The 14,441-nt window shown below is 37.7% G+C and overlaps 1 protein-coding gene across 1 annotated transcript in view; it reads left to right on the top strand.

The window, feature by feature from the left end:
• ADAM22 (ADAM metallopeptidase domain 22) overlaps window positions 1-14,441 on the top strand; it is a gene marked incomplete at its 5' end in the record, with an annotated part of 124,771 nt that overhangs the window by 81,932 nt on the left and 28,398 nt on the right. Inside the window, 8 exons of the mRNA XM_084208368.1 lie at window positions 1,748-1,819; window positions 2,838-3,004; window positions 4,932-5,016; window positions 5,452-5,542; window positions 7,107-7,158; window positions 9,057-9,156; window positions 11,900-11,971; window positions 12,405-12,497. Of these exons, the coding sequence (XP_084064494.1) occupies window positions 1,748-1,819; window positions 2,838-3,004; window positions 4,932-5,016; window positions 5,452-5,542; window positions 7,107-7,158; window positions 9,057-9,156; window positions 11,900-11,971; window positions 12,405-12,497 (732 nt within the window). The remainder of the gene's footprint in view (window positions 1-1,747; window positions 1,820-2,837; window positions 3,005-4,931; window positions 5,017-5,451; window positions 5,543-7,106; window positions 7,159-9,056; window positions 9,157-11,899; window positions 11,972-12,404; window positions 12,498-14,441) is intronic.

Genomic DNA, 14,441 nt, shown 5'->3' with positions numbered 1-14,441 from the left:
ATCCATAGTGCAGTTATTTCAATTGTGCAGCAGCTGTTGAGAATGGGGAGATTAACAGTGGCCAGATTTTTTTTATATGTCCCAATCAATGTAGAGAAAATCATTTTGTCAAACTTTTCTATTTTCTCTGGGAGAATACAGTGGGGTTTTTAACACGGTGGAAAGACACAGAATAACAGTGTATTGAAGAAAAGCCAGACTCTTTCAAGTGGGAAAAAGCACGGATTTATGTCAGTGAAGATGATTTATTAATCATTTAAGGAAGGAAATATCAAAGGAAATGGCAAATTCTTCATCACTTGCAGTTTTAAAGGTAGCTTCAAACACAAACAATGGATTTCCTCTTCATGTAACTGGATAAAGTTCAGCCTGGTAGTGCCCATCCAACTAGTGACATTAGATGATTTTATGGTCCCTTATGGCTTTAAAATCAAAATATTTCTATAAATCTTGTCTACTTCTTCTGTAATGTGCAGAAATTCTCTCATGCAATACCTGAATTAGCAAAAATAGACGTGAGATTGTACAAGTGTACAAAAAGTGTGCCACTGTCCTTAGTGTACTCCTTCTCCAGCTCAGTTTGGGGAATGCAGGAATAAATTCTTGGATTAAAATTGATAATATTGGATGAAAATTCCTTAAATCAGTGTAACTCTGTTTGGTCCTAAGGACCTGAAGCTTTCCTTTGGGATCCTCCTATTGGTTCAGGAAGATTTTCTTCAAGGACAATGTTTCCTAATTTTGTCTAATCACAGCTACTGCAAGAGTCAGTCCAGTTAGAAGTTTATTTTCTGTGATGAGTGCCAGTGATCAAAGAAGCCAAATAATTTCCTCCTGTGAGAAGGAAATATCATTTGCTGTGGGCTTAACTTCCTTGTTTTTGGTGTTTTTTCTGCCCATTTCTGCTTGAAAGGATTCCTGTCCTATGCCTTAGTTGTGGGAAACCTCTTCCCCACTAAAAGATCCTAACTTCCAGAAAATATAGACAATTTTCATTACAAAATCAAGCATCGTGGGGCACAAGATGGCAAAATATTTCTGAAAATCTTGTACACTTTGTCTTAAATTCTTCTGAGATACCTGTGACTTTCATGCCCATGATGCTCATTCATAACTGTTTTTTTTTTCCTGCAAATAGGAGTACCTGGACAGCTGTTTTTAGTGCCATTTTTATAACACTGCATTACAAATTTCAGCAAAGGTGCCATTGGAGTCTGATTGCTGAAGTGGTTTGAACCAGTTATTGTGTCTTTATAGAGTGTGCAACTACACCAGAGGAAAACCAGAAAACAGCTAAAGATACAAAATTGAAAAAATAGGGAGTCAGATTAAAACATGGATGCAGGCACTTCTGGGATAACACATCTTAAGGAGTCTCAGCTACGGAAATTTTTGTTGCTAATTTCTTCATTGGCATTTGTGATTAATTGTAAAATTGGCAACAATAATGATAATGAAGAGAGTAACAGAATGTTACTGTTCTTATATAATTTTCCAGTAAAGATTCCAGGGTACTTTCTAAAGAAGAATTCATACGTCTTCACAACAGCTGTTGTAAAGTATGTCAGTAATGTGCATTTCTGAGCAATTTTCTACTATTGGTTGTAAACGTTACACTCAGCACAAGAGACAAAACCTTGTGCAGAGGCTTTATTGTTGATATAATTGCTTTTTACTTCATGGTGTTTTGGAAATGGACCTTGTTTTTCTGAACCTGAACCTGTTACTGTCTGTGCTTTTTTCACAGTGTAAAAAGCACCGCTTATCAGTTGGCCACACCAACAGCTATGCTAAATCAGTTGTGAACATGGCTGATTTGGTAAGAATCACTCAACTATATGTTCTTTTACATGTGAGATGAGTCATAAGATTCTCCTGACGATAGATGCAGGAGTTGTCAGTTCATGGTGTAACGACAGTAATGTATGTGAAGATTGCAAATTTTCATCTAGAACCACAATCATTCACCTCTAGAGGTTTTGTCTAACATAAAGCATCAGAGGGATTTTATTTTGTGGCTTTAAACATTTAAATATCCTGCTGGATTAGTCCCTTGAGTCTGAGTTTTAAAGAGCACCTTAGATATGACAATTTCTAGTGCAGAATCCCTGTTTCGACAACTTTAAACCCAAAAGACAATCTGAAATTCTAATGCATTAAAATTTCTCCAGAAAAGGTGCACTTGAATAAATGAGTTAGAATAGGGACATACAGGTGAACTATGTGGATTGTATTTATATGATAAATCAGAAGAGCTGCTAGCTCTTGCACCTCACCACAGCAAAGTATTAGAAAAAGTATTCCTAGAAGAAGAAAATGCTTGAAAGTATTTTGTGTGGAGTGTTAATGCAGCATTGAAAGGATGTCCCTTTTTTTGTGATTCAGCCACCAAGAGTTGAAATACTCCTGTAGACATATACAACAGTGAAAAATTATGGCTTTATAGATCATTATTCCTCATAAAAGGGCCCTTGTGGGTCATTGGGTGAGTTGGCTGTTACAAAAGACCCATTAAATTCAAATCTTTGAACTATTTGGAATGTAGCAATTTTTCAAAAATCAGAGGAACATAGACGAAAAACATAGTTTTTCTTCTATGTTCCTCTGCTGTGTAGGCTAAGTGATCTGATTGAAAAATTAAGCCTAAAATTTTGGTTTTACCTGGTTTTTATTTTTGTTGGTTTTAAGGGAGATAAAATCACCAACAAGAATGCAAAGTGTGCTAGAATAAGCTAAATATTTAGTTATGTAAAAATGAAAGCTATTAAAAAAAAGGGGTAAACCTCATCTTTGTTCTATTTGACATAATATATTTTTTCATTCTTTTAATGTACTAGATATATAAGGAACAACTTAACACCAGGATAGTATTGGTTGCCATGGAAACCTGGGCTACTGATAACAAGTTCACCATATCTGAAAACCCCTTGGTGACTCTACGTGAGTTTATGAAATATAGGAGGGATTTTATCAGAGAGAAAAGTGACGCAGTTCACCTTTTTTCGTACGTAACCTTGTGTGATGTTATATTACTGGGGTTTTTAATTTCCTTGGGGGTTGCTTCTCACAAGTGGTTGATGCATCTCCTTTCTGTTATGTGTGTAATCCACAATAATTCAGAAAATAAAGTTTCAGATAGGGAGGTGGGAAAAAAAATTAATGTACAACTGCCTGCCAGTGAAACTAGAGGTTTGACTCTTATTTTAGTTTTAACATGCTAAGCCTGAGCTGCATGCGCTGTAATCCTTTGTTATCCTGTGCAACCACCTACTCCACAAGGGCAGCTATCTGAAGAGTCATGCATGGTTCCACCTCAGAGGTTGACTTCTTCAGCAGTAGAGCACGGATTATTTAAAGGCAGAACATTGGTTTTGAAACCAGTGAGGTTTTCTGCTGAACTGCACTATGGCCTGCTTTACTTTGTTGAATGACCTGCATGCTGCAGGATTACTGAAGTGTTTCAGATCCTCAAAACAGTTTGTTCTCCCAAGACTTTTGAGCTATAAAAATACTAAACTGAGAAGAATGTTATTTTCTTTAAGTATCTTAATTGTTTTGAAAATAAGATTGATATAATAAAATATATTTACAAAAATACAGGAGAGATACGTGGCTGAGATTTTTGATCCACACATGACACAACAGATGAATATCTCTGTTTGAGTCCTTTTTTCTCTCTGCTGACTGTTTTAGGAGCCTGTAAGAATAAACTTAACCTAAACACCTCGCTTCACATGACTTCAGTTGGGTTCCAGGATACCCGAGCCCGGTATCCACCCTCAGAATTTTTGCATGTACCTAATTAATGCCACTAATTTCTGCCTTGAAGAAAGCTAGTAAAATCTGCAAAGTGGTGCTTGCAGATTTTGGTTTCTCTGTGTCTCTGATCTCCATGTCTTAAACGGAAATCAGTTTTTCTCATTTCCTTTTTGTAATTTCTCTGGAGACATTGTAAAGTCTTTGAGGGGGAAGTCTGGTTCTTGTGAATGTGCGTGTATTGACTAGGACAAAAGAAAGCCTGATTTGGCCTGTGGTTGGGACTCTGGATAGCGCTGTAATGCCAATTCCAGTGCTATCCATAGCACCACCACCAGTGGTTATTGTGGTATTGCATTCATAGACTGTTTAGAAACAGCAGTTTCTGCAATTGTGTCTGTGAGTGAAATACAGCTAAGCTGGGAGGTGGGAGTAGCTGGTGTGATGGTACAGTGGTTACAAATGAGCTTCCACCTCTAGCACAGTTAGCCCACTGTGATCCCTCTTGATGTTTTTCTGCTCTCACCTGAGAAAAATAATTTGCCGGATGGATCAGTACTCTCAGGTGGAGCAGAGTAAATTTCATCTCCAGTAACTGTCAGTCATTCATGCTGATGTGGTCAGCACCAAAGAGATAATTAGATTTAGGCTCAGAGTGTATCTGTTCCTTGGATGAGGCTGGCTGTAGTTCCAGGGAATTTTCACCTACCTCTGCATCTTCTGCTAATGCCTCTCCCCTTGAGTTTTACCACATCAGCACTGCCCAATTAGACACGTGTCATTTCACTAGTCCTGTGCATTGGGAGCATGGTGGCCTCTCCTGAACTCTGCCTGGAACACGTGCCAGCAGAAAGTACTCACTGCAGTAGAATGTCAAGAAACAAGAGGCTGGGCAGATCAGGTGGTTTGGCAAAATAGTCTCCTTCTTCTTATATTAGGTAGTCTGAAAAGGAGCAGGGGAGATGGTATAAGTTTTCTGGAGATAACTTGTCATGTGAAGTTTGTGAGTGGTTATCTGTTTTTCCCACTTGTTTTTGCGTAATTTGCAGCGTAGTGGTGGCATCCAGCATTTGCAAATGCCATTTTGAAATCAGAAGGGAGATACTGGAATAGGCAGGTGCAAAACTCGTGGACTGAGCAGGGTAAACTTCTGTTTCTTTTCATTTTTGTCAAAGGGGGAGTCGATTTCAGAGCAGTCGAAGTGGTGTAGCCCACACTGGTGGAATCTGCTCCTTGCTTAAAGGCGGAGGTGTGAATGAGGTAGGTGGGGATCCTGGTATGAACAAAAAGTGGTGGAATTTTATCTGCAGGGAATTTATTAGTGCAGACATGTTCCTCAAAATATTTTGCTTTTTTTTGCTGATGTAGAATCTTACTGCAGCTCTATAGAAGGGACACTTCAATGAAGAGTGATGAGTGAATAAAGTCAATACACTTCAAATACGCTTTTAAGCAAATTCTGCACTATCCTGTCATTCATATTTCTAGCCACAATGCCAAGAGATAAACAGACTTTCTCTTACTTAGCTTGTCTAGAAGCCAGTGTTTCGTTTTCATCTAGCTATCCTGCAGTAAGAATTCTGACACTGTGTATCTGATTTTGCATTTTTTTGCCTTGATATGAAAAAAGCTTCACTTGAATCTGAGATACCTTTGTGTTACTGATTACTTTCCCACCTTGCTTGTTTCTTTCAGTTTGGAAAGCCAGACTTAATGGCAGTTACCCTGGCACAGACCTTGGCCCAAAATATTGGCATTTTCTCAGACAGAAGAAAACTTCTAAGTGGTAATTTGATTCGCTTTTTCACTCTGTCTCAAGAGAAAAATCTTAAATGTGGAGGATCTTATCAGTGTCTTTCTGATATATACTTTTTCCTTCAGTTTCTCACAATATTGAAATATTTTTATATCTTGCAGTAACATGAGAAGGGTCTGACATACTAATTTTCCTCTATTTGATTGCCCTTGTATCCCCTTGCTTGTAATTCCTGATAGCAGTGGTAATTCCTGATAGCAGTGGTGTCACCATTTCATCCAAAATAGACCATAAAGGTGCCTGCCACTTCCATTCATTTCAAAGAGACTGGTGTCCCACCCACAGACCAAATGGCTGCCATCTTATGACACAAGGGTGGGAATATACATCATTAGATCAGGGTATAATGAGGAGCCTCCTCAGTACTGTTATATTGAACAGTACAAACAATACAACTTTTTATCTGTTTTCCTTGATTGATTTCCTCTTAAAGGTTACCTAAATCTCCTGTTTCTCTTGTAAATTACCCAAATATCCAGTGTTTGCTACCCTACTGCTATCATTTCTCTGCTGTAACCTTGGTATTCAGCTCCTTAGTTATCCCTGCTTACCTGCAATGCTTTGATCTCCACCATTGTGCCCACAAGAAGTACCTTGCCTTCCTGCTTCCATATTACATGAAGTCCCAGCTTGATATGATTAAAATAAAAATACAGTTTTGAAACAATTTAGATAATTAACTGGGGTGTGGACTTACTGGATTGTGTGTGCTTATGTTGCCTACATTTAAAAAGATAAATCATTCTATTGATTGGTGGATTTTTCTTTCAGGCATTGCAAAGACAATATATAATGCAGAGAGACAGCTGCATTTAAAGGGGTTTTGTGCAGATTATGCACTACCATTTTTAAAAATACTCAGAAATGTAGGACCAATGCTCTATCCTACAGGCATGTTCAGTATTCATTTTCCAGCCACATATTTTTAAGTGGATGTAGGGGCAGAGTAAAAGTGAAAATTATAATAATGGTGACAACCTTTCTTTATGGCTGAGAAGGGCAGGACACTGTTTTGGTAGGGAGAGAGGAGAATGCATTTGTTAGACAGATCTTTGTTTCCTTTCTAATTGTACTTATAAAATGGAAGCAAGAAACAAATGTTCATGTGTACAGTAGGAGAAATTATGGAACATGCAAGTGGAAAGCATTTCTACTGAGATTAGAGCAAAACACAGCTTTGAGAGTGGAGGATTGAGACCAGAGCGAAGTGATCCCAGCTGGCAGGGCAAAAAGCCTTATGTTCATTGATCATTCCATGCTTTTTTGGTCTGAATTATTGTTTGGGGTTTTCCAAGGGAAGATTTCCAAAATCACGTTACCATAGTCAAAGAAAGAAGAGAACTACAAAAAAAAAAAAAATTATTCTTTTTTATTAATTCTGAAAATAAACCAGCAAATTATTCCGTCCAACTTGTCTGGAAATATGAAATGGAATTGAGTACAGTGTGCTTTTAGTATAGGAATTATATTATTTTGGACTCACAAGACTCAAGATGTAACTTTTTATTTTATCTTTTTTTTTTTTTTTTGTCAGGTGAATGTAAGTGTGAGGACACGTGGTCTGGATGCATAATGGGAGATATGGGGTAAGACATTTCACTAGAGAAAAGTCATATTTTTCATACAGTGAAGTAAAGGAAAGGTGAGAAAGGTTTTCTCTTTTGTGGTTCAGCAGAATATTTTTGATGACTCAATTTTCAGAAAGTAAAGTATTAGGTATATACCATACAGAGACACCTTCAAAGAAATGTGAGAATGAGAAGGGCATGTGAGGATTTTTGGTGAATGTTGATTTAACTTGGAAAGCAAGAGGCTCAACAGTCAAGTCAGGTCATTGTAGAGAATCAGAAGCAGGCATGCTTATTTTCTCATGCAAGATTGCTATTGAGTTGTGGAAACAATGACACACCCTAATTCTTGAAATCCTATAATGAAATTTCTGAGGCATGTCTCATTTTCAGTGTTTTGTTGGAATCTTTCATCTGTCTCTATAATTTTTATCACACAGTTCGTGTGATACTGTTAGAAAAACTACCCCCATTGGAGGCTGAGTATGTTCATTCCCATGTGTAGTGTCACTGGGGAGATTTTAACATAATAACTGGGGAATCAGCAAATTTTTGCTGTTGGATGAAATTTGATGCTTTCTGAAGTATATTCAGACCCTAACACTTTTTATTACAGGGCTGTCTTTTATCATGCATATGAATTATATTGTAGTCTAGTTTTAGATGTGAATTACATTGTATTCTAGCTTTAGATATAGACAGGGCTCATTTTTTAATTAATTTCAAATGAATCGACAAATTCTCACAGTAGCTTAGTGGTCAGAAAAATTTTGAACAATGAAGTGTGTCTCATTCAAACCTCTTTGAAAGTGTGAATGTGTGCCCTTTTCATCTCAGAATACCTGAAAACATACCTGGTAGGATTTTTCTGATTTTTGGTAAGTTAAAAAGCCAGCCTGAGAGGCATTTTTGGTTCTTATAAAAGTCATGAATTCCCATGTTAGGGCCTTTAAATTCTTTATCTGAAGTTCAAACCTTTCGCATGATTTGGTACATGAAAAAGCCTTGAATTTACCTAGCTTATTGCTGAACTTCAGTGAAACCCACAGCCTCTGTAGAGTTTAGACCAAATTCATGAGCATTACAGATGGAAAAAGCCAATTATGTTTTGGAAGCTATCTCTCCCAGCAGTGCAGGATAGCACTTTGGCTAATATTTTTATATCCAGTGGTGAGCTGATAGAGGAAAGCCCTTGAGACTCCAAAATCTCCTTGAAGCATAAGTACTTTCATGACTGTGGACCTGAATATAAAGATCACTGCAGTTGCCTTGGGAAGAGTTATTTCCCTGTGCAAAAGATCCATGCAAAGATTCTCTGCATCACATTGTTTTTAGGTGGGGCACAGTGCCTCAGGGGCACTCTGTACTATATTGAAATTTACTGAGTGGGACACATGACACAGAGGGGAGCTGAAATGTTAGGTGGTGTTTGCTAGAAGCATGTTTAAAATGGCATAACTGTATTATATAAAAATTCTGTGGGTCAGGGGAACCATTTCCTCTAAAAGAGAAACAAACTATAAGCTGTCTTTTTCTCCTGCAGTTTTTATGGGAGAAAATAAATGTATTTCTGAGATCAGGCCTGTTAGTTGAATAAGTCAAGCTTGTGCAAACAACACGCTGTAATCAGATTTGCGCTGTTTAGCACATAAAAACTTTGTGAAATGTTCTAGACCTCTCACATTCCATGAGCTTTGTGTCCCTGTTGAAATTGCCTTGTTATTTACTGGAAAGACTTTCAAATAGAAAGAAATAGAATAGTCAGATAGACTTACAAGCAGATGGTCACTCTGATTCTGAACAGCATGTTTTCATCCTTTTTCCGAAGTATACTCTTATATTTCTTGTGCATTGAAAAAAGAAAATGCAGTGTAAAAAGCACCAGAGAAAGTAATCCTTCTACCTTATTTGGTTAGGTACTATCTTCCAAGCAAGTTCTCCGAGTGTGATATTGAAGAGTATCATGAATTTTTAAACAATGGAGGTGGAGCCTGCCTTTTCAATAAACCAACCAAAGTAAGCATTGCAGTAATGTTTAATGTTATTTCTATTCTATTGCTAATTTTGATGAAACCAAGAAAAATGAAAATTATAATGTTGGAAAAAAACCTTCTAGTTTTGATAGTTCTGGTTCTCTCTAAGTTCTAACTGTTCTGGTAGCATATGGGTGTAAGTAGGTTATTTTAGTTCATAGTAGTTTAGAAATTACTTTTAAATAAATTTCTAATAAAGTGGTTTCATGTCCAGTAGAGTATCCAAAACTTCTGATTGAGAATGATCCCTCACACAATTTGTTCTGAAAATTGTGAATACAGCACAATTTTGTATTTACAGCAGGTCTGCAATGCAGGGTTTGCAGCAGTGTTCCAGTATATTCCTGCTCCATTTACTGAAATGTGTTAAAATGTAAGGCAAGCAGGATAATGATTTTGACTCTTTTCTATATATAATTAATGTTAACCTGTATTTAATGGCTGTCTTTCAACAAGCAAAGGAAAAGAGGTTAAGGCAGAAAGACAGCCCAATGTGGAAAAAAGACTTATCTGGTAACTGACGTGGTCACAGATGTAAAAGAGAAGAAGGTCAATTCAGGAGTGATGCATGTTCCTTCTGGTGAACATGAGAAAAAGTGCATCTTCTGACAACCACAGAATTTCAAAAAAATTTAAAGAAGGAAAGAGAAAACATCAAATCTGGATAAGCTGAGCCTGCTTATCTCTTAAAAGTCTCTTTTGATGAAAGAGTATATTATTAAAAGTGGAGAGAAAGCACTGTAATTCTTTAATAAGATGTAAAATTTCTTGTTTAAAATGTACCTGAGTTTTAGAAGTTTGCTTTTTTCCATCCCATTAAAGGTGGAGAAATACTGGTGGATGGATTTCCTTGCTGAGTGTATTGTTTATATAGTGTAATGTGTCTTACTTGGTTTTATTTTAGTGATTGTGTTCATTTACACATCTGTCAGTTGGAGAAAAACCCAATTACTCTCCTTTCAATGTAGTTTGGCAGCACTTTAGGTTTTTTTTTTTTTTTTTTTGGATGGCATGAAGAAATGTGAGTTAGATGTGGAAGCCAGGGTGATTTAGTCTCTTTTATGCATTGTGGTTTGGGTTGGTTTAAAGATTTTGTCAATGGATGTCTGTCTAATTAACAATGCTGTCAAACATGTGTTTCCTAGCAAGGGTGGTTAGACACAAACATGTTTTTGTTTTTCAAGCATTATGAAATAAAGGAAAGGTGATGTGACAAGGTGCAGTGTTTGGCAGTGTTCCACTCTTAGATCAGCTATAATCCCAAAAATTACATCAATGGCTGCTGCAGCAGATTGAACATATGTTCTTTTCAAATGAATGGATGAATGATATGACTTTGGAGAAAGATTATCTAATTTGCTTTTAATATTTGGGTTTTTTCCTTCAGTTTCATTTTTAGCTGTTCCTATGTACTGCAGCAAATTGGCCCAATATATCAAGACAGAATTCTCTGTTACTGCTGTCTCTTTGTCTCTGTTGTGCAGCACACCAAGAGATATTGAAGAAGTTATGCTGCCTGGAAAAATCCATAGGAAACAAGCAGTTTTAACAACTCTTTAATAATTCTAAAAGCTTGCATACATTTTATGTTACCTTCTACATATGCATTGCATGCTGCAGTCAAATTTCCATTTCAATAGGGGATGTAATAATAACCCATCAGCCTGTGCCAAGCTGTGGTTTGTGGCACAGTGAAGTATGTGGGGTGATGCTCCATCCTGTGGGCTCCTGACAGAAAGGCAGCAGCCAGTGAGAAATGCTCTGCACCATGTGTGATGTGCTTGTGCAGATGGCTCAGGAGCAGAGTGATTTTTGGAATGGTCCTAGTTTAATTGGAGAACTCGAAGGCTGAGCTGCAAAATTTTAGTCTGGTGACACACTTAAATGCCTTCTCATTTATGTAATAAAAGCTACTATTATGTTTTCTTATGTCCAAAGGAAAAAAAATATTTTCTTTTAGAAGAACTACCTTTAAACATTTTAGGAAGACAGAAAAAATTAAACTGGAAAGAACAGAATGTCAATGTCCCTTAGAAGATGTTATGGCATACAAATATAAAGATTTTGATCTTTTAAGTTACAGTCCACTGGGAAGGCTGAAAGGCAAGGGAAGAAGCCTCATCAGGAATCCTTCCTATGCACATCTGCCTGTGTGTAATACCTACTTACAGAAAACTGGGAAAAGTTCCCAACTGTGGTAGAAGAAAATGGAAAGAAAAATCCAACTGCAACAAAAACTGACAAAGAAACCAAGCATCTCTCCTTCCCAAGCATTTCTGAGCCACATAAAAGGACAACTTTTTTATGGCTACTACTTCTGAACTTACAGTGCAGGCTTTAACCTTTCAGCCCTTGTCACTTGAACTCCAGAACAACAGCAGTTGCAACAGTTATGAAGATAATGAAATTGTCATAGCCTTAATTATTTTTCCTTTATTGTCATACCTTTTATTTTTCATTATTACTTCTGCTCAAACTGAATTTACTGTATAGCTGATGCCTGTGCACAGCTATAATACAGCAGCATTGCTGTATTAATTTTCAGGAGTGTTTATTCTCTGTATGTTTCACTTGTGTTGTGTCACTCCATGTCCCCCTGAATTGTGGGAACTATTTTTCAGTTAATCCATTTGGAGTGCTAGCTTAAAAACCATGTTGCACAGAGCAAATATGACAATGATCCCCTTAAGAGAGACATGACCTTTGATTTCTGAATTTTCATGCAGCTTCTGGATCCTCCAGAATGTGGCAATGGCTTTGTGGAAGATGGAGAGGAATGTGACTGTGGCACAATAGCGGTAAGTGCAATGTACTTTAAATTAGCAACTAGATTTGTCCGAGAGTTGGTACTGCATGTTGCTGCTGTTAATGATAAGTGGAGGAAGACAAGCAGGGTGAAGGTTGTGTGCCCAAGGATTCATATATTAGCTGCCTGTGCAGAATCAGATCTTCAAAGACATGAAAGAAAGCATTTTCCTAGATGGAAACACTCGTCAGTGCTGAGATGTTAGTATTTAATGACAGTATGAAGTTAGAAAAAATATTTTCTATCTTTCACTGGAAGCTGTAGTTTCTGGCTCCACAAACACATGCCTTTTTCTGCCTCTAGGCACCTAAAAGAATGAAAAAATATCCATTCAGGTAGCGTGCTAAGATGAGAAGTATTAATAGCTTGGGGTTCATGTGCTTTTCCCATGTATTCTGTTCTCTGTGTGTGTGTGTGTTCCTCAGGAGTGTGCCAGTGAAGGAGGAGAGTGCTGCAATACCTGCACCCTGACCGCAGGCTCCCAGTGCAGCAACGGGCTCTGCTGTCGGAAGTGCCAGGTAAGGGCCATGACCTTGACTGTAGCAGCCTGGTGGGAATGCATCCAGGTGGCTGCAGGCACTGCAGCACATGTATTTTCCCTTGCAGACCTTGTGATTACTCTTCTGAAAGCTTACCTTTCAGAAAAGGTAAAACTGGCTGAAATCTGATTTTTCTGAGGCTGTACTCTGTCTTTTAGGCTTGGCTTTTTGGGGCAGGGACAGTCATCAAAATGCAGAGGTAAATTGAATCCTTCCAGTTTCAGACAAGTTTGAATCAGGTTGAAGTTCTATGAGATTTCATTAGACATCCTTGCTTAAAGGATAAATTAGCCATAAAGGTTTCATTAGATGTCCTTGTTTTTTCACTGTGAGGACGGTGAGGCACTGGAACAAGTTGCCTAGGGAAGCTGTGGATGCCCCATCCCTGGAAGCGATCAAGGCCGGGTTGGATGGGTCTTTGAGCAAGTGGAAGGTGTTCCTGCCCATGGCAGTGGTGCTGGAGCTAGATGATCTTTAAGGTCCCTCACAACCCCAACCATTCTGTCATTCTGGGAACGTGCACATCCTTATCCAGGTGCCACTCCCAATGCCAGATGTGTTGCTCTGGGTTTGCGCCATGAGACTGAATGGGAAAATCAAAACACAGAGTGACAAAAACACTGAATGGGAAAATCAAAACACTGAGGGAAGGATAGAGTAAAAATCACAAAAGCACATCCAGCAGAATTACTCAGAAGAATTAGTCTAAAAGACACCTGACTTCAGTTTCAGTTTGGTCTGCCTGTGTCTCCTTGTGTTTGGACTGACTAAAATCCCATTGAGTAAAGGGAATCAAGCCCTATGTAAACTGTAAGTTATTCTTCTTTATACATCAGTAAATAGTAAAAGGAGGTTTAACCAGATCGTGGCTGTAAGAAAGCCCTGTTAAATATGACTTCAAATAGTTTGTACTCATTTAGTAATAAAGATAATTAGTATTAATGTAGTTAAAACTGTGGTGTACTATGCGTGATATTTTTATCTTTGTCTGCACATTTGAGGGTTTCATTCCCTTAGGAGGATCATTAATAATAACTGTGGCTCACATTCTTGACTTTGTGCTCATCCTAATGTTAAAAAAAGAAAAAGCACAGATTATGCTGGAACAGATCACATTTCCCTAAGCACATTCCCTTTTTAAATGTAATAATAATAAAAAAAAATCAGCAGATTGCCAGCGTGGGTGAATTTTGCTCAAGAATCCAAGTCACATGGACACAATATTAAAGACTATCAGAACAAAACAAAGCTTTTGTATACATACCTTATTTTTTTGCAAAGGAGAGAAGGGTTTATCTCCTTTCAGAGTGGCAAGGGTGAGTGAATGAACAGAAAAGTAGAATATTAGTACTGTGTTTATCAGGGCAACTCAAAAGACTATATAATAGCTCCGAAACTTGGGGTTACCTTCCCCTGTAATATCCTGCCTGAAAGCAGGAGTGAAGGAGGGGTTGCAAGCAGTACATGGTGATTATACATCCCAGAATCCTGTAGTGTCTCTGACATTTGTGTTGTTCACGCCAGCTTGGACCTAACAGATGTCCCCCAAAAAATGTATGTGCACGGAGATCCCAAAGAAAAAAAAATTCATCACAGGCCTGCAAAATGAATTGGGTATCAAAGTCTTAAGAAAACTTAGAGGAAAAATAAGGAGTCTGTAATACGTCCATATCAGAAACAATAACAATTGCCTAAATTAGATGTCTTCCTTCTTTTCTAGGTCTTGAGACTTAGCACATAATTCTTTAGCCAAAATGTCCATATTAGGTCACTGGTACACTTTTCATTGTTAAATATTCAGTCCCTTAGAAAAGGGTGTCACACTGTACAGAATTCAGTACATTTATTAATAGTTCCTGTTCTGCAACAACAATGGGGGATTAAAATAACCAAAGTGTTTATACGTAGAGCTCTGCGGTGTTC

This window comes from Fringilla coelebs (assembly GCF_963513975.1).
Source record: "Fringilla coelebs genome assembly, chromosome: 1".
Taxonomy (NCBI): Eukaryota; Metazoa; Chordata; class Aves; order Passeriformes; family Fringillidae; genus Fringilla; species Fringilla coelebs.
The sequence above is the reverse complement of the archived record's forward strand: the minus strand, read 5'-3'. Positions and strand labels throughout refer to the sequence as shown.